At 50.7% G+C, this 19,895-nt stretch overlaps 1 protein-coding gene across 9 annotated transcripts; it reads left to right on the plus strand.

Moving 5' to 3' along the window:
* The first annotated feature begins 2,699 nt into the window (after positions 1-2,699).
* TMEM98 (transmembrane protein 98) lies at positions 2,700-14,715 on the plus strand. Of its 9 annotated transcripts, none has more exons than XM_080825907.1 (10): positions 2,713-2,806; positions 4,877-4,934; positions 5,011-5,055; positions 5,129-5,310; positions 5,983-6,060; positions 6,620-6,751; positions 7,676-7,709; positions 9,963-10,078; positions 12,372-12,431; positions 13,916-14,715. In XM_080825907.1, exons 4-10 carry the CDS (start codon positions 5,180-5,182, stop codon positions 14,121-14,123), a joined length of 759 nt encoding a protein of 252 aa, XP_080682033.1. In that variant the 5' UTR covers positions 2,713-2,806; positions 4,877-4,934; positions 5,011-5,055; positions 5,129-5,179; the 3' UTR covers positions 14,124-14,715. The 9 variants fall into 9 exon arrangements, with proteins under 9 accessions (XP_080682031.1, XP_080682037.1, XP_080682034.1 ...); XM_080825906.1 differs by lacking the exons at positions 4,877-4,934; positions 5,011-5,055 and adding exons at positions 4,822-4,876; positions 4,953-4,992 and having other exon boundaries at positions 2,759-2,806; XM_080825908.1 differs by lacking the exons at positions 4,877-4,934; positions 5,011-5,055 and adding an exon at positions 4,953-4,992 and having other exon boundaries at positions 2,710-2,806.
* The last annotated feature ends 5,180 nt before the right edge of the window (positions 14,716-19,895 follow it).

A 19,895-nucleotide genomic window follows, 5' to 3' on the forward strand; every position in this document is an offset into this window, starting at 1 on the left:
TGTTGCTTAAATTCCACCTGTGTGCGAAATCATATATTTGTCTCTCTCTCTGACTACTTCAGTTAGCATTATGCCCTCCATGTTGTTGCAAATGGCAAGATTTCATTCCTTTTTATGGCTGAGTCATATTCCATTATATATATACACATATATATCTGTATCTGTCTATATCTATATCTGTCTATATCTATCTATATCTCACATCTTCTTTATCATGTGGTTTAGCTTCTTTACCTCAAGGCCACCATATGTCTGAATCACTCAAGACAAAAATAGCACTCCATTCTTCTCGGAGTATTTTCAAGAAAATGGAAACACTTACTGTCCCCAGTCACCCATACTAATGCTTGCTGCTTTGCTGTAAGCCCACTTTCCTTAAACAGATTGAGCTGAAGGGGTTTGAGACAGGCCCCTCCCCCCACAATGTGCCACTTGGCATTTGGATTATTTTGAGCTGAAGACAACTGAGACCCTGTGGTCTCAAGAGAAAACTTTGTCCCTCTCTTAACTACACAGAAGAATCTAAATCGGAAGGTCTCTCCAGAATAAGGTTGTTAGTAGAGACAATTTTTTAAAAGATGAATTTATTTGGGCGCCTGGGTGGCTCAGTGGGTTAAAGCCTCTGCCTTCGGCTCAGGTCATGATCTCAGGGTCCTGGGATCGAGCCCTGCATCGGGCTCTCTGCTCAACAGGGAGCATGCTTCCCCCTCTCTCTCTGCCTACTTGTGATCTCTGTCAAATAAATAAATAAAATCTTTAAAAAAATAAATAAAAGGTACATTATTTATTTTAGAGGGGGAGAGAGAGAGAGAGCATGAGTCAGGGGTGGGAGGGGTGGACAGAGGGAGAGGGAGGGAGAATCTCAAGCAGTGAGTGTGGAACCCGACGCCGGGCTCGGTCCCATACCCTGAGATCATGACCTGAGCTGAAACCAAGAGTTGGGCACTTAACTGCACTACCCAGGTGCCCCACAAAGATAAATTTTATCTGAATGATCAATCTGTGTGGCTGGGCAAACATCTAGTCACCAAACATCTCCTCTTCTGATTGCCCTGTGAATTACATTTCTTTCCTCTTAAGTCCCAGACCCCTAGTCCCTTCTCCTCAGTTCAGTATATGTGCTGCCGAAGCGAGCACCCTTCTCCTTAGTTCAGAAGGACATATACCTCATTTTGCCTGACTGTCTTGGGAATCTCCATGACTGTGTGGATTCCCTATATGTATGCAGTTAAAATTGATTTTCTCTTGTTAAGGTTTTATGTCAATTTGATTCTTAGTCCATCTAGAAGGACTCAGGAAAGGGACAGGAATGCTTGCTCCCTGCCATAGCTTCTCCACGAAAGCACTTTAGAGGGTAACAAAATCATCCCTCAGCCTTCCCGTCCCTAAGTGCCAGTAGTGTGAAACCACCGCTGCTCACTCAGCCGGGCTCTCAGCAAAACAGCTGAGCTGTGAATGCCCAAGCAGGCATTGTATGCAGTGGGACGGTGGTGGGTCGGGAGAGCAGGCCTGGGGACAGCAGCTGCCCCTCTCCTACTTAGTGTTACTCCCAAATGAATGCGTGCTGCATTTTGAGAGAGCTTATGAATTACCCAGAGAAGCTGGAAATCTGTAGGTGTAAGTGAAATTCTTGATTTTTAAAAATGTGGGCAACTAGTTAAATTTATTATTTTTTTTAAACTGTAAGTCAGGGAAAATCAACAAGAAGAACAACGACAAAACCCCAAACACTTCTGTGGGTTGCATGTGGCTTAGCAAGGAGTTGCCCAGGACCTGGTGTGCCCCCTTTGATACTTGTCACCAGAACTTACCTTAGATTGGTTGATTGGGTCTCTGCCTTAAGCCCCAGGTTTTAACTAGCTTCACTTCCCTCCTGTCTCTTCTAGACCATGCTCCTGGCTCACTGGACTCTGGAAAAAAAACAGTCTATCCCCAAAGCCCCAGCCTGTTTCCAGAGCCTCCATCCTTCAAGGCTTCCTGTTCCTCTTGGTGTGGGCATCTGTACCCCAGAGGGATGGCCAAGGGATGGCTGTTTGCAGAGTGGGGGCTGTGAAGAAATAACAGGTGTTCCCTGGGTCCCTAGAGGCAAGTGCAAAGAGAAGGAGCAGACCAGCCAGCCAGGGTCCTGTATTTCTATGCTTGTCCCTGGCATAGCAAGTGTTTGGGGTGGGCCTGCTTGTGTGTCCAGTGTGCGTGCATGAGGCTGTCCAGTGTGCTGCCCAGCGCCAGGCAGCTCTGAGCATGCCTACAAGTAGTGGCCCCACTTTACAGATGAGGAAACCAAGGACAGTGCAATAAGTTGTCCATAGCTAGTGCGTGGCAGAGCTAGGATTGAAGCCACATCATGTTAAGAGAGGACTGGCTGCCCGGTCAGCCCACGATGGAATGGGCTCAGTCTCCGCAGCCCCCACGGGACGGCCAGCTCGCAGAGGTGTGGGGTGGCAAGGACCCGGAGGCCTCCCTCTGCCGGGCCGGGCCTCCTGGGCAGGGGGCTCGAGGAGCGCCTGCTGGGGGTCTAAGGGAGGGCCTCCTCCCTGCCAGGCCTCCCTCCGCCCCAACCCCCGACCCTCCCCGAGCCCGGCGGGGACGGCGGCGCCTGGCAGCGGGGGATTTGGATGCGCCCCCCATCCCCCAACTGGGGGTTTGGCGCCCGGGGACTTTATCTTGATTCCTTCGGACAGCCCAGCTCCTTCCCGGCATGCCCCGCTCGCAGGAGCCGCCCGCGAGTCCCGCGCCCGGACTTTGCTATCGACGGGGGCCGGGCGGCCGGAGCGCCCCCGGATGCGTCCTGCGGCCGCGGCCTGAGGTGGGTGGGCCTGGCCGCGTCCCGGTACCGCGGGAGTCGGGGTGCCGGGCGCGTCGGGGGCGGGGGAGCCGAAGATCGGGGCTGATGACTGCGAGGTGGGGGGGAGGGCGGCCGCCCCTTTGTTGGGGCCGCGGAGCCCGTGCGGCGCAGCCCGGCCGCCCGAAAGTTGGGCAAAGTTGCAGCTGCGCGCGTGGGAGCCCCCTGCGAGCCCCGCGCCGGGCCTGGTGGGGGTCCCTTCCTCCGACCTGGGTGTCGGGGCGGCTGTTCTGGGTGGCAGGGGCTTGGGGCTACTTTATCCGGGTAGATTTAGAACTCCATGGCGGAGAAGGGGGTGGGACACACACACACACACATCCTGGTGGATTTCGAATTCTATGGCGGAGAAGGGGTGGGACACGGACACACACACACACACACACACACACTCCAAGAAACGAGACCTACCCAAGCTTATACAAAGAAGAAGAGACAAAAACTCATCCTGAAACACACACAAAAGAAGAAAAACACACCAAGACTCATACGGACAAATCACGGAGTAAGGCAGCAAAAACTCAGAGCTCGTCCGCTTCATAGAAACACGCTCAAGCGTCCGCAGGAAGAGAGGAAACAAAGCGGGTGGTCTTGGAGGCCCGTGGCGCTGGGGGAGGGGAAAGGGAAGACTGGGGAGGGGGTGACATGTCTAGAGGGGAAAATGGAGAGATACAAAGACAGAGACACAGAAATGAGAGAAGGAAAGAAAAAGGCCTAAAGGAGGTAGCCTTTTAGGAGGGACGGTGTAGAGACACACATCTGGAGAACTTGAGCAGACCCTGAGAATTACCTCCTGCCTCCTCCAACCCCCAGGGGAGATACAGAAATGAAAGAGACAGACCCTAACCTTTTCACCCCCCTGAGCAAGTGAGTTTGAGGTGTTAGAGCAGCTGCTCTGTGGAACCTTTGAGAAAGGCCTCCTGGGCACTTTGAGCCAACCAAGTTGGCATGCTGGCCACCCAGCAAACTCCTACTCATCCTTCAAAACCCAGATCAGATGTCATTTGCCCTGCAAAGCAGGCAGTTAGCCTGCAAGCACAGTTGAAAGCACGGTTGTCTCTAGTCTGTGTACCCTGCCATGTAGCATAGACACAGGGAGTTGAGGAGCCAGAGAAGAGATTGACAAGCAAGCAGGAAGCATTTGTCTGCCTGTCTTCCTCTTTCTCCCTCCTCAGGGTTTGGGGTCCATGTCTGATTTATCTGCAGTCTTCAGAATCCTGCCTAGTGCTCGGTGCCTAGCAGATGACCAATAAATGCTTATTGAATGACAGTTGGGAACATTTGGACCCTCGGAGACATGTAGTGTAGAATAAGTCCATCGTCCTGGATTCCTAGATCAAAGCCCCTCTTTTGCAGGTGGAAAAATTAAAGCCCAGACAGGGGAAGAGACTTGCTCAAAGAAACAGAAGTAGGAATCTGCAATGAGTATATACTTTTCTTAGGTGCCCCGTTCCTCTGCGGGAGTCTAACATAGGTGTGGAAGAACCTCCTGAGTGAAAACAGGCAGTAGGCAAAGAACACTTTAACACCATTTGTTAAGTTTCCAACACTGAAACTGACAGTCAAATCCCTTTCCAGAATTTTTAGAATCTTCTTCCCTCCTTAGAAAGGGAGAGGGAGGTGAATGCCCATCTCAATTTAAGTGGATGGGTTTCTACTTTCTGACTACAGAAACTTGGACAAATTACTTAACTTCCCCGAACCTCAATTTTCTCAACTGTAAAATGGGAATATTAATACCTACCTCAGGGTTAACACACAAAGTGTCTGGCACGGTGGAGATTCTCAGTAAATGCCATCCTGCCCTTCTTGGGAGAATATTCTCTCCTGCACTTGGTGGAGCTGTGAAACAATAGTGCTTGTTAAAATGTGTTCTTCTGTCCAGGTTTAAAAGGCCATCCTGGTCCAGCAGGTGGCAAACTCTTAATTAAACAAAAGGCAAATTTGGAGCAGAACATAAAATGCATCTTGATTCTGTTTAGGCCCTCAGGTCTCTGGAGTGGGAACCTGGCTCTCTGTGTCCCCCACTCCCAACAGGTAACTTGGTCTCTGCTGGTGACTTGGGGGAACCTGGCTCTCTGTGCAACCCCAGCAGGTAACTTGGTCTCTGCAGGTGACTTGGGGGAACCTGGCTCTCTGTGCAACCCCAGCAGGTAACTTGGTCTCTGCAGGTGACTTGGGGGGACATGGCTCTCTGCTGCGCCCCACACCAGCAGGTAAGACCCCCACTGCCCCACTCTATTTCGCTACTATGTTACCAAGGCCTCCTCTGCCCTTGTGTCTTCTAAGATTGAGCCCACGCTGGGCATGTGACGGCGACGGAGGGAGCCACCCAGAAGCATGGAGACTGTGGTGATTGTCGCCATAGGCGTGCTGGCCACCATCTTCCTGGCCTCGTTTGCAGCCTTGGTGGTGGTTTGCAGGCAGCGGTATTGCCGGCCTCGGGATCTGCTGCAGCGCTATGATTCCAAGTGAGTGCGCCCAGGGAGGGCAAGGAGGAGATGTGGGCTCCTCCAGGGGCTCCAGCAACCGGAAAGGAGAGGGGCCCAAGAAGTTTGGCACTGGGCAACTCCAGCTCAGTTTTTTGTCTCTAAAATGGTACTTGAAGGCTTCCTTTCCAAGAGAGAACTTAGAGCTTCAGCAATGTCCCTGAGCAAAGGAGAAATTCCCTGAACGTGTTCACCTAGCACAAAGGTGTGGCCATCTCTCCAGAACTGGCCACTCTGCTTGGCCTATGAATAAGCCCAACATATTTCCAACCAAACTCATAGGAGCAGAAATCCCATGCCTGAACTCCAGCCACACACGGAAGCGGCAAGATACCGGATTTTGTGGAATCCCAGCATGGGACTGTCTCCTTCTTGGCACAGATTTCTTCCTGATACCTTTTGTGTGCAAGAGATTTTATGAGCAAGATCCTATTTTCCGTTTAGGGATGTTTTAATTGATAGACCCCTAAGGAACCCTGGCAACTAACCCTTGGTTTCTCTTGCCCCTCTACTGAATCCTATCAGTGTCTTTGTCCAGGGGTGAATAATTTGTAAATGCCCATTTATGTGACCCAGAAAAGCTCTGCTATCGAACGGAAGGCTATGTTTGTCAAGAACCTCATTGTAAAGTAGGTGTTGTTACTTCTCCTGTAGAGTGAGGAGGGGCTGGGGTTATGCGGGTAGACCAGCGTCCGTCCTCCAGTCCTTCCTGAGAGTGATTCTGCAGACCAGGTAGGTTTGAGTAATAGAAACTTCAGCTTCTCCATATGAGGTAGGCTTAAAGGGGAAATAAGTTTTTTTTTTTTGCTTTGTTTGGTTATTTGCTTTTCTTAAGTAGGCTCCATGCTGGGCATGAGGGCCAACACAGGGCTTGAACTCACAATCTTAAGATCAAGACCTGAGCTGAGAGAAGAGTCAGATGCATAACTGACTGAGCCCCCCGGGCTCCCCAAAGAGAAAATAAGTTTCAAAAGTATGTTATTTTGTGCAGAAGGAGCAGACCTAAGACGTCTCTATTTATGGCTGTGGCTTTGCTCGTCTCTTAGTGGCTCCTCTCATTCTGCTTCACTTTTCTTCTTTGCACCCCGGCCTGCCTCCTCGACTTGCCTCCAGCCATGTGTCCTGCCCACACCTGCAGTCCCACTAGGGTTAGGCCTGGATCCGGGACACGAGGTCAATGTCATCCTTACTAACTTCCTACATCCTGTTGGGGGATACATGGGTCTCGGTGAGGAGGGGGTCAGCAACGGCCACCCATCCTGAAACCACTTTCCTGGGCTTTTCCTTCCAGGCCCATTGTGGACCTCATCGGTGCCATGGAGACACAGTCGGAGCCATCGGAGCTAGAGCTAGACGATGTGGTCATTACCAACCCTCACATCGAGGCCATTCTGGAGAACGAAGACTGGATTGAAGATGCCTCGTAAGGCCTTAGGGACCGTTTTGTTTGCTACACTTCCCTGAGGATGGCACACGGGGTCTCTGGGTGCCCCTTTCCGGCTTCCTTTGCCAAGCACTACTGGGTGTCTGGGAGCACTGTGCCCCCTGCTGCTCTTGTGGGGGGTGGGGATCAGATTATGGTATGACAGTGATCGTGCCCCTCCTCCTCCCCATCTCGTACACCTAAACACCAAGGCCCATAGATGTGTGGCAGAAGTTACAAAGTGATCCTGACGTGCCTGGTTTATCCCTGGGGTGAAGTTTGCACGCAGGCTTCAGGGATGAAGCCTTTGTCTTCAGAGTCCCTCAGGGACCCCTCCATCCAGCAAGAGCCACTACCTGTTGAGACGTGTATGCTGCTCCGAGCCTTTATTCACTGGGCAGATGTGAGGGGGGCCTTATGGGCAGGACACTGGGCCAGTTACTGCAGATACTGAACCGGTGGGAGAGACAGAATTCTACAATACCGTATCTCCGAAGCGAGAGCGGGTCTCCGTGTGGTGCCGTGGGCACACAGCGTTGGCGATCTCTAGAGCTGCCTGGGGCGGGGAGATGGAGGAGGCTTTCATGAAGACTACCACAAATTAGGTGCCTTTTGACCTGGATCTTGAAAGATGAGATGGTCACCAGGCTGAGGATAAGGGGAAGGACACACGGGCTAGAGGGAGCAGTGTCAGAAGCTCAGAGTTCTAAGAATGACTGGACAGGTGAGCGCAACCTGGAAGAGGCTGCTGGGTAAGGAAAGAAGGTGCCTGCTCATTTAGCTCGTGGACTTGCTCAGTTGAACCCGGAGGCATTCCTGGGTGGTGTCTAGGTGGGTCCGAGCTAGATGGGAGGACAGAGCTGGTCGTGGGAGCGAGGGGGACCTCGACAGAAAAGCACTGACAGATTCTTCTTGTCTCCCCAGGGGTCTCATGTCCCACTGCATTGCCATCTTGAAGGTAATACTTGTAATTTCCCATGACGTAAGCGGGGGCGGGGGCGTGGGGGCGTGGTCATCAAAGCGCTGCGGAGCTCGGACTGTTGAAAGGGGTCTTTCTAGGTAGGGCGCTGAATCCGTGCAAGAGGCTTTTTAAAAACAGGCCTGACACTTGGAATTTCTACTGTTTCTACTCCCACTTTAGCGCTCTCACGACCCTTTCAAAGGTTTCGTTTTGCCTGGTCCTCCTGATACAGTGGTTGCCACGGGGCAATGATCTCCCCAGCCCCTCCCCGGGCGCTTTCTTTCATTAACAGAGAGCCCTTTGCTCAGCGAGTTGAGTTCCATGTCTGGACTTCTCCACTTAGAACGTTCCTCACTAGTCTTCTCTGGCTGGACAGTAGTCTGTCGAATGGGACAATCAGTGTTGAAAAATCCAAACCATGAGTACCTGAAGGCGGGTTGGGTTCCTTCTCATTCTTGTCACCTCCGCAATTGGGGGGAAAATTGCATCCAATTTGCATTTTGGCTAGGTTTTGTAGTTTGGGGTAATTTTTATAGCTTTAGCATTTGTTTTTCAATTCTTGCCCGATAGAATAATAATAATGGTGAAATATTTGGCCAATGGCAGATATCGTTGTGTTCTTCATCTCAGTAACTTGGGAAACCAAACATTTATCTTTTTGTCCAGTAATTATTCAACATTTTCAAAAAGACAGCTTTATCATTTCTTCAGTGTCACTCAGTACAACATACGAAAAAGCCTTTTGGGGTTCCTGGGTGGCTCAGTGGATTGAGCGTCTGACTCTTGATCTCAGCTCAGGTCTTGATCTCAGAGTTGTGAGTTCAAGCCCAGCGTTGGGCTTAAAAATAAATAAATAAATAAATAAATAAATAAGCAAGCTAAATAAGTCTTTCATCCCTCCTCTTCTTTAGCTGTCTCTCTTAGGGGACAAAGGAGTGCCTTATAGGAAATTATGGTCACAGAGTCCAGGATTACTTAATTCTAAGAAGCTCTCTGGGTGTGGATATGGTTACAGATAGATGGGTCTAATGACTTGAGCAATAATGCTGTATTCCACTCCTGTCTCCCAGCGAGGATGCGTGCTGGGGCTGGGTTTTGTCTCTGCCCTCGCCTATTGGAGGAGGAGGATAAATGAGGCCTGAGGTGGGGGATAAGGAAACAGGAGGGACGCCAACGGGATTGGAATCAATGGCCCATCCTGAGAGTCTCCCATCAAAAGAGCTGGGATCGGATGTCTCTTTTGCTTGGCCCGCCTGCCCTTGAGTCCTTGTGGCTGAGGCTCTCCCCTGGGTGGTCCTAGGCCTTTCTGCCCTCCTTTCCAGCTCTGAGTATGAGACAGGTCATGGAACCTATTTGCCAGGTACACAAGTACATCAAGGAGGTGTGGAAGGGAGGAAATGAAGCTTTTGGGGTGGCCAGCACTGTTGATGGGTGATGATAAAGGCCTCGTGTCATTATCTTGCCTTTTCCCTGCCTTTTTTTTAAAGCAAGAAACTGTCTTTTTTTTTTTTTTAAGATTTTATTTATTTATTTGACAGACAGAGAGACCACAAGTAGGCAGAGAGGCAGGCAGAGAGAGGGGTGGGGGGGAAGCAGGCTCCCTGCTGAGCAGAGAGCCCAATGTGGGGCTTGATCCCAGGACCCTGAGATCATGACCCGAGCCAAAGGCAGAGGCTTTAACCCACTGAGCTACCCAGGCACCCCATTCCCTGCCTTTTTTTTGAAGTCCCTTTCACCACCGTCCTCTTGACGGATGTACTAAGTGTCACCCTAGAAAGTTGTGGAACTCAGTGCCTCTGTTGGTGGATGTACTTCAAGGGAACAGTTGCCCTTTGTCCAGTGGTGCTTCTGAGGGTGCCCCATGGGAGAGGTTTAGCCTTCTGGAAGACTAAGCCGTGAGGTGATGGAGTAGAGAGAGAAAGTAGGTTTTTCCCCCGAAGCGAGAAGGTGGAATTAGAACACATGATTTGTCTTAGACAGATTATTTCAGCTCAGACTTCTCTAAGTGGAAACCCTGACCCTGGTCTGAGGTTCCCACCCCTCCCTCCTCACCCGGCCTTATTCTCGGCTTCTGTCTCTCCCTCCTCTCATCTCTGTGTGCTTTTGACCTCAACTTGCCCACTAGGTTACAGGGCCCTGGGGTATGAGATGGAATCCAAGGTAGGGGTCATATTTGTTTGTGGGGGTGGCTGATGCTCTTGGGGGAGCCTGGGGCACCCCTCCCCACCTCTCTCCTCCCTGCTTTGTTAGATTTGTCACACTCTGACAGAAAAACTTGTTGCCATGACAATGGGCTCCGGGGCCAAGATGAAGACCTCAGCCAGTGTCAGTGATATCATCGTGGTGGCCAAGCGGATCAGCCCCAGGTGAGTGAGGTCCCACACTCCATGGGGTGAGGGTGAGGGGAGGTCAGAAGCTGAGATGGCAGGTGGGCCAGGCTCCTCAAAGAAACCACACACACAACTTCGGTTACTCATGTCCAAGACATTTACAGAGCATCCAGGAGGATTTAGGTACTGAGAGACCAAGCTGGGTGGTCTCACACGGTTCCCCCCACCTCCCACAGGCCTCCTCCAGTTGGCTTTTTGGGGAACTTAGCATGCGACTAGTGTGCTTCTAGTCCATTCTGCAGATCCTACTGTGGCTGCTCCCATACGAGCTGGGGCTGCCTTCCTTCCCTCCCTCCCAGGATCCGGGCCAGTAAGCACATTTCCCACTGGTGTCCACACCCCTCTATGCAGTGACCTGTGGGCCATGCCCCACCCTGCCTTATTTGTGCTGGAGACTAGTTTTGGGGACCCACTCCTTGCTACCTCCCTGTCATCTGCTGCCCTAACCATGGCCCAGCCAGTAGCCTCCAGGATTGGGTGGTGGTGGGGGACAGTGAAGCCATACTTCATTTCAGATCTCCCAAATTCCAGGCTGTCTGCAAAATCCCATGTGGGAGGCAGCCAGCAGGATTGCAGTCAACAACTACACCCCCTCATTTGGGCTTGACTTTGTGGAGAAATAGAAAGCCCTTTTCTTCCGCGGAAGGGTGGTACTGAGTTTGTGCTGCCATCTGGTGGCCGGTATGTGGATGTGCCTGAGTCGGGAGTTAACCCTGATCAGGATGTTCTCTTATCAGCCGGGCCCCCTCACTGTCAGAGCGGTTCCTCCACATCTTTGGTGGGAATGGTGGCATCCCTGTGAGTTCTGGGGGCTCTCGGTTTCCTGGTTGCATGGCCTCGGGTAGATCACGAGAAGCCAGCCCAAGGAAGGAATATGAAAGAGTCGGTGCCCTTGAACTCTGTCCCGGGAGTTCAGTGAGTTGGAAAGTAGGAGGGAGAGAATCCGGGGGACGAACTTGTTGGCTTTCTCTGGAGCTGTCCCGGATGGGTGTGGTCACAGGACTGGTGTCAGCCCGGCCAGAAGGCGGTCCAGCCCAGGCTCTGGGCAGGCACCGGCCATTCCACTGGCCACCATTGTTGGTGGAGACCCTGCACTGTTCATCCCTGCTGGACCCTCGTCATGCTTCCCATGACGGTTGGCTCTGGTGCGAGAGGGCGGGTGTGGCGTTGTTCAGCAGGCATACCTAACCGGGCACACTCTGGCCCTCCTACCGAGTCCCTTGGACTACTTCTAGAACGCTCTGTGCCGTAATTCAATCCGTGTCCTTGCTTTGTCTTTTTGCCTTTACACGTTTTTCTCCTTCTGGCCATTTTGTGTGTGTGTGTGTGTGTCCCCATTGTTTCTCTTGCTCCGTTTACTCCACACAGCGTGTTGATAGCATATTAGTTTTGAGCTTCGGCTTCGAGACACTACAGAGAAAGGGGCCGGCGAAGACAGCAGCCCACAGTCCTCTGCATGTCCTCACCAGCCCCTTAGCCCCGAGACGAGAACATTGCAGATGTTTATTTTCAAAATCAAACATTGCATCATTACTTTTTCTTCCTATCAAGTGGTCCAGGAGCAAGGATTTAGATGAAAATCTTGAACCCTGCAAGTCGGAATGAATAGTAGTTCCTTTCTGAACTTGGTTTAAAAATGAATAAATAACCATGAATTGTACCATAATGGAAAGGAAATCCAATGAAGCAGTTTGGATCCAAATTAAACTTGTAGGTTTTTTTTTCCCCCCCTAGGTTTTTCCTAATGTTGCACTGTTTTTAAAAACACAATGGTAAGTACTTATAAAAGTCAAAACATTGCAGAAATAGATTATCTGGAAAGTGAAGGAACACCTAATTTCACCCCATCCCAATCCCTGGAGGGGACACTAGTGAATGGTCAGTGTTCCTGCGTGCTACCTGGATCCTTCGTGTCATAGCTTTTGTCTACTTATTTTCATGCAAATGGATCGGTCAAACTTCATATAGCGTCCGGCAGCTTGCCTCTTAAATTTAGTAACATATCCTGAACATCACCCCAGATGTGTGAACTTACACTTTCTAGACTATGGGGACTTGAAACCAGAAAACAAAACATTCTCTCACCTGGACCACAAGTCTTTCTGTTGAAGTCTGTCTGAGAATGCAAAAGTGGTTAGAGAAGGAGTCACCAAAGGTGGGGGCTTGAAGATCAGGAGACAAGAATCGGGACAAGGACAGGGAGGCGGGCAGGACGGGGACAAGAACAGAAGGAAAGTGAAGTTCTGAAAACATTTTGCCCCCCACACAGAGTGGACGATGTGGTGAGATCGATGTACCCTCCGCTGGACCCCAAGCTCCTGGAGGCACGGTGAGAGGAGTGGAGGGGCCCTTGGGCTTCTCCTGCTGGAAGCTCCCCATTCCGTCACATCTGTGAGGTTCAGTGTTTGGGTTGCTGGGAAGAGCGCTGTTTTGCTGGGCTCCCAGAACTGCGTGAGCTTTGGGCACCGTTCATTGCCGTGTGAATGGTGAGAGAGGCCCGTACTCTGCCTGAAACCTGGGATTAGGCAGAGCCAGTCTTAGATTTTGAATTTTTACACTTAAACATCTGGCCACACTAAGACCTGTCTGCAACTTCCCTCCCTCCCACTTCCCCCATCGGCTGCCTCTGCTCTTTGGACCCCGGAAGCAGACACACCCCAGCTGTGAGTGCTGCCAGCGGGTGGGTGGGGTAGGTGTGGAGCGTGGCCAGGGGAAAGCAAGGGAAAGCTCCAGCTATGTTCCCTTTACATAGGACAAGCCCGGGACCCCTCCCCTCTCGAGATCCGCCCCCTAGTACACCGAGCACCCTTAGGCTTTTGAAATGATGTGCTCTCCACCAGATGCAAACTCTTTAAAAAAAAAACAAAAACAAAAACAAAAAAACAGATTCTTTTGTCTCTTGGATGTATATGACCATTTCCTAGAGCTGTTGTGTGTGATGGTTGCCAGATAGACAGTGGCTCACACCCTGTGTCAGATTGCATTTTTTAAAAAAAAGATTTTATTTATTTGACGGAGAGAGACAGCGAGAGCAGGAACACAAGCAGGGGGAGTGGGAGAGGGAGAAGCAGGCTCCCCGCCGAGCAGGGAGCCTGATGCTGGGCTCAAACCCAGGACCCTGGGACCATGACCTGTGCTTAACAACTGAGCCAGCCAGGCGCCCCTTCAGTTGGCTTTTCTGTCCCGCTCCTACTGCTGCCCAGCTATGTCCACAGGCTGTGTCCACAGGCTGGAACTGTGCGGTACGTTCCCAAAGACATGCACACTCACTATATAAATGATATTCTACGGTGAGTTTTCCAATACTGGGGGGAAAAAAACCACTCCTCCTCAATTTGGTTTTCAATTAAATTCTGTTTTACCGAGCAGTGTAAACCCGCCTGGGGCCTTATTGATTCAAAATCCGTGAGGGATGCCCCAGGCAGGGGTATGTCTAGCCTTCCCTGTCTGTAGCGGGCTCGTCTAATTGACCAGATCCATACTGTCCTACAAAGCCCTGACCTGGGAGATGTTCATAGGTGTGCTGCTGAAAATAGGCTCCCCAGTCTTAAATAAGTTAGCCGGCCACGCCCCGTTGTATTCTTTCCTGAGAGCTTTACCATGCACGGTCAAGGCCCGGAGGAGGCTTCAGTTAACCTTGCTGAAACCAGCCATTCTCAGATTTATTTGCACATGGAACCATCTTTAAATTACCCCCCAGCCTCCTGGGGAAGGGCCTCCAGTTTGGAGCACACCAGACTAGCGTCTGCCTGCGTGGGCTTTGGTGCCAAATCCCTCCTTTCCTGGGGAAACTGATCCCGTTGCTTTTTCTAGGACAACTGCCCTGCTCCTGTCAGTCAGCCATCTGGTGCTGGTGACCAGGAATGCCTGCCACCTGACCGGGGGCCTGGATTGGATCGACCAGTCACTGTCAGCCGCTGAGGAGCACTTGGAAGTCCTTCGAGAAGCAGCCCTGGCTTCTGAGACAGATAAAGGCCTCCCAGCCCCTGAAGGTTTCCTGCAGGAACAGTCAGCCATTTAGTGCCTGCTGCCGTCCCCGGGTGGCTCCTCGGATGCTGGGAGCCTCCCCATCCCCTGCCCTGCACCTGCTGCCCGTAGTGTTAGGTGTTCTCGGAGGCTCTGTGCGTACGTAGCTGCGGTCTCGGTTGCAGTGGCCCGTGGCGGCTGGCGAGTGGCAGTCTAACACCACAGTTGGAGGAGACGACCGCCACCCTCTGTGCAGCAGAGCTTTAGAAACGGATGGAGCAGCCGCTTTATTGAGCTCACCTAGTGTTTTCAAGAGAATGGAGCCACCATCTAAAAATCACAAGGTTTCGCGTTAAAATCAGAGTCTCTGGCTTCTCGTAGTCAATCTGAGGATAAGGCAACTCTGACGTGCATTTTCGGAAGACAATCAGCTGGAGCTCAGTAGGCGCTGTCTCTCTCCACAGGGCTGGTTCATTTATTTGTAGCATCTGCCTGGGCCCCCTAGGCGTCCAGAGTCCCTCCTTCCCTTTACCAGGTTTGGCTTTGAAAGTGAGCCCCACCGGGTTGATTCTTCCCCTTCTGTCCCTGTGCCTGCAATTCTATCTACCTACCACTAGGAGGACAGTAAACTTTCACTGAGATTTCCATTGAGTAGTGGTTATTGAATTCAATATATGGGGTGCGGTGGGACGTATTTGAGAACTGAGGATGGAGGAGGAGAGCCTAAGAATCCTGAGACTACCTTGTGTGTATGACCCAAAAAGAGGCATTAAAGGCCCTTCAGAGTTTAGGCAGAAGTACCCCTATAGTAGTTTCCACACGAGCGCTAACATCCAGGAAGGATGTGTTCCCCTTGCTTTTGGGGTCTCTTTGTTTTGCAAATATTGAAAGATGAGGGGCATTTTTATGACTGGAGACCTTTGCGGGACCCAGAATCACAACGGCATAATCTGGACGTACATCCAAATCACACAATTGCTGTCATGAGCATATCGGAGACACTGATGTATGTTGCTCTCTCCCAGGATCTTAGAGCCACCCCTGCTCTCGGAAGTGGACCCTGAATAGGGGGCTGCCTGGGTTCACATGCCGTGCTGTTTAGCATGTTCCGGTCCCATTGTCAGCCGATGTGTCAGTCTGATTCTAGAGACGCAGGAACCCATATTCCCAAGTCCAAGATTGGGGCCTTGTCTGTCACTGAAATGTGCCATTGAGCATGGTCCATTCTTTCCTGGAAAGCAGGATGCTTCTGATCATCATGTTGTATACCATTCCCACCAGGGAAATGGAGTCAGGAGCGGAAAGCTGGAGTTGGCTCACGTTGGACTGATGGATGGATTCCTGATTACGGGGCGCCTTATTGGATTGTCCGTTCCCATCAGCTCTGACCACATGCTAAGTGTCACTAACTTTCTTGTCCTGCTGGTAGGCTGGGAATGGGCCATGTCCACAAAGCCACTTGATCTTTTCCATTTGTGGTCTCCACAAAGAGACATCCACAGTCCTCCTATTTTTATTTTTTTCCCCTTTTCTTTCAAAACTGGCATTCCTAACTTTCTAACAGAAAGTTAGAAACAACTTTCTGTTAAGGTTGTGATGGTTGCCACCGTTGTAAGTGCCCCTGCCTTTTAACCTGGGTCCGAGCCCTAAGCCAGAGCAGCGGCTGCAGGTTAGCATCTTAAACACCCTCCACCAGGCATGGCAGGTGGGGATGAAGTTTCCCAGCATCCCCGGAACCACACCTGGTGTCACCTCTCTTCTAGGAGCCTTAGCCAGTCCCAGCACCTTCCCTAAGCCCTGAGTGACTGCAGGGAGAGGTTGCTGGGCACCCAGGGAGTGCCTGCTAGACTGTAGGATCTCTGATTCCGCTGCTGTGTAGTTTTTCTTTTGTCTCCAGTGCTGGACAAATAAGACGACTTTGGACAAGGTAGGTGTTAGTTGATGTAGAAGCACCATCTGGAGGGGGAGGGAACCCTACTCCTCGTGGCTCCTTTGGGAGTTGGTCGAAGTTAGCTTCCTCCTCGAGAGAGTCTGGTTGGTGAGCATGGGGGATCCAGCCAGGTGTGGTTTCCCAGAGGAGGGACACATCCCAGGTGCCCAGTTCCCTAGCATCTTTGTTTATAGTGGCAGATCTTCTGACATGCAGCCCCTCCTGCCCTGATTCAAATTCACAATGAAGAAGGAATTACTCAGGGATAGAAACTGGGTGTGAAAAGAATAAGATCTTTGAAATCAAACAGAATTAGTTTCATATTTGAACACCGTCATCTGTGTAAGCTTGGACAGGTTACTTAACTTCTCTGGTCCTTAGCTTTCTTATCTATAAAATCAAGGCTGCTTCCTACCTCACTGGGTTGGTATGTCAATCAATGTGAAATGCCCAGTTGTGCACCTGGTACTCATTAGCCAATATTAATGCGTTTCTCCCCGAAGCCCCCTGCCTTGCCCTGAGGCAGGTGACCCAGAGGTAACACCTCAGTTACCATGGCTCTGTCCAAGCAGGGGTCTCTGTTCCTAAGCTCTGGAACTGAGTGGCCAAAGTTCTGGAATCACTGCCGTGGAGAGAGTGGCCCAGCCCTGTCCCTGCCCTACCCCAAGTACGTTTACATGAAGGTAGTCAGTACTCCTGGCCTCTTATCAGTGTTCCCAGGGTTGATTGCTCAAGCTCACATTCCTCCAGCGCACGGCCCAGGGAGCCTACTCCAGCTTGTGGAATCTTCCAGGCAGAGCACATGTTCCTGGCATCCATCTCACCCTGACCTGCCTCATTCCAGAGTTCCTTCTCTCCAGAGACTGCTCTCTGTGCCCACCCTAGCCTGATCTTTAGAAAACAACTTCCAGGGAAACCTGTGTGGCTCGGTCTATTAAGCGTCTACCTTTGACTCAGGTCAGGATCCCAGGGTCCTGGGATTGAGCCCCACATTGGGCTCCTTGCTCAGCGGGGAGCCTGGTTCTCCCTCCACCTGCCACCCCCCCCCCCCCCCGCTTGTGCGCTCTCTCTCTCTCTCTGACAAATAAACAAACCAAAAATGACTGACTGCTCCAAGCCCCTGCATTTCTTTATGACCTGGGACAACTCTGGAAGTTGTCCAATGAAGCCTTTCCATCTATTTCTTCCTTTCGTCCCTCCATCTTCCTTCACCTCCCATCTCATCCCTTCCCTGTCACCCCTCCGTCCCCCAAATATGTCCTGTTTGCTCACTCTGGGGGGAAATGTGCTAGATGCTGGCACTGTGAATAGAAGGCACCAGCCCTGCCCTTAGGAAGCAAGAGGGACGAATAAACCATGGACTGAACCTCAGCTGTGGCAGTGTGCTGATGGGGGGTGCAGAGCAGGGTAGAGGGGAGTCAGGGAAGAGACCAGGGAGGAACAGTTGCCCCTGTCAAGACCATCAAGGGACCAAGAGGTGTTCTAGGCAGACTGGACAACACAGAAAAGGGCCAGGGGAGCATGGCTACTTTGAGAAATGCGGAGGCTGGGGTGTGGGATGGACAGGCGGTCAGACCATGGAGGACCCTATAGATATATTGAGCAGCAGACCTTTGAGCATAACTGTGACCATAGAAAGGCTTTAAGCGGGGGAGTGACTAGGTCAGATTTGCAATTTCGGAAGAGTCATTTACTTCACACCCTATGACGTTAGGCTCCAGGACCCAGAAATTTGCCTGATATCACTCTGACTCTGAGTCTGAGGGGCTCGTGACTCAATGTGGTAAAAAGCGGGATGGACAGCCGGTTAGGCAGGAGAGGCGGTAGGCATCAGAGCAGAACGTGCTGGAGGGTTCGAGCTGGGGAGGCTTCTGGTGGATATTGATGGTATCTCTGTCAGAAAAGCTGATGAGCAGAGTTGTAAGAATTCGTGGCATAGTCTCATCCCATCAGTGTTTTCATCATTCCTGTCTTACAGATAAGGAAACCACAGCCTAGGGAGATCAGTAACTTTCCCAGAGTTAAGAAGACACAGAGCAGAAAGTTCGACTCCCCACCTTGATTTTTCAACCAACCACTTCCGCCAGCCTGGGGCCGGCGGGTGGGGAATCCGCGATGGGGAGTAGCAGATACCCGTGTCCCATTTTCTTCTAGCTTTAATATTTTTCACTTAGAGAAAAATGATGGTTGTGACCCATAAATTAATTTCATGGCTCACTAATCAGTTACAACCCACAGGATGATAGTACATGGGTACTAAAATGAGGGCTGGGGCACGGGTGAGGGGCTCTCTCCATCCAACACGACTTCATTTGATCCGTTTTAAGTAAAACGTGCATTTACCAGAGTAGTGGCAAAATTTTATGGGGCAAAATGGAATAATTAATTTATTACATGATTGATTAGTTCAAGAGTCATCTGTTGAACATCTCTGTGATACAGCGGTGAATAAAAATAAAATTCCTCTTCTGAGGCACATACAGTCTAAGGTGGAAACATTTTTGATGCAGTACGGTAAGTGCTAAGTAAGGAATGTGTGTAATGAGAGCACAGCACAGGGGCACCCAGCCTGGCTCAAGAGAGTTTCCGCAATGGTGGAGATGTCTCAGAACTGTCAAGAAGCAGGCATTAGCAGCTAGGGCGCCTGGATGGCTCAGTGGGTTGTCTCTGCCTTTGGTTTGGGTCATGATCTCAGGGTCCTGTGATCGATTACTGCATCAGGATCTCTGCTTGGCGGGGAGGCTGCTTCCCCCTCTCTCTCTGCCTGCCTCTCTGCGTACTTGTGATCTCTGTCTGATAAAAAAAATGAAGTCTTTTAAAAAATATTTTAAAACAAAAAGAAGTAGGCATTAGTGGGGAGAAGTTTGGGTGGGTAGGAGAAGGTGGAGGTGGAGAGCGACAGGGGACCTCAGAAGGTCAGTGTGCAGCAGGATTTCCTTGCTGTCCTCAGGAGATCACTGCTGCTGGTGTCAGATGGGAGGTGGGGGACGTTGGGAGATAAGCCGGGAGGAGCCAGGAGAAGACTAGACCCCGGATGTTTCCTCTAGGCGGTAGGGATTTACTGAACGTTGAAACAGCTCTTATTTTTTCTTGGAAAACTACCAAGTGATCTCTGAGCCTTCCCCAGCCTTTAACGTTGTCCTGATTTGATAGGCGAACAACGGCTCCGTGTTGTGTTAATTTGCATTTCCCTGACTACTGGTGAAGTTAAACATTTTTCATGTGTTTACTAGCTATTTACTTATTCATGTCGTTTGCCCATTTTTCTCCTGGGATTTTAATATTTTTTATCGACGTATATGAGCTCTTTATATGTTGAGGATAACAACCCTTTGTCATATTTATTGCATATATTTCCCCCAGCCTTGTCATTTGCCTTTTAGTTTTGCTTGGAATGGCTTCTGACGTCCAGAAGTTTTAAATTTGGTGTAGTCAAACGGATTGATTTTCTTTCCCTTAGCGATTTCCTCCATCGCTTTTATACTTAGAAAATCCTCTCTCATCCGGAGATCAAATAAATATCATTGAAATGTTTGAAGCAGCAGAGTGCCATGGGTAGGTGATTAATAATAATATTCACAGGTTAGATGTAGTGGTAAAAAACCCAAATCAAACAAGGCAAAAAAACGGAGTGGAAGAAATCAAACCTGCCTTTATCCACCACAAGCCCAGCCCAAGGTTAAAGGTGGGAATAGTTAGGGATCAAAGAGATGGTGAAGAGGAAGGCGGGCAGAGTCTTGAAGCACTAGCAGGATGTGGTCAGGTAGACAGGTGGGTGGGGATAGCAAAGAAAGTAAACTACATGTGCCAAGGCAGGATAGGAAGAACTGTGGTATGCTTGGTGAGAATCTAAGATGAGAAGAAAGCAGTGATGGGAGAGAGGATTGGAAAGAGAAT

This window comes from Martes martes (assembly GCF_963455335.1).
Source record: "Martes martes genome assembly, chromosome: 16".
NCBI classification, from domain to species: Eukaryota; Metazoa; Chordata; class Mammalia; order Carnivora; family Mustelidae; genus Martes; species Martes martes.

Excerpts from the sequence above, each read along its gene's own strand:
- TMEM98 (XM_080825905.1), top strand. The coding sequence starts at position 5,180 with ATGGAGACTGTGGTGATTGTCGCCATAGGCGTGCTGGCCACCATCTTC. Across the intron at positions 5,311-5,982 it reads CTGCAGCGCTATGATTCCAA|AGTGAGGAGGGGCTGGGGTT; the intron begins GTGAGTGCGCCC and ends CTTCTCCTGTAG. Across the intron at positions 10,079-12,371 it reads GCCAAGCGGATCAGCCCCAG|AGTGGACGATGTGGTGAGAT; the intron begins GTGAGTGAGGTC and ends CCCCCCACACAG.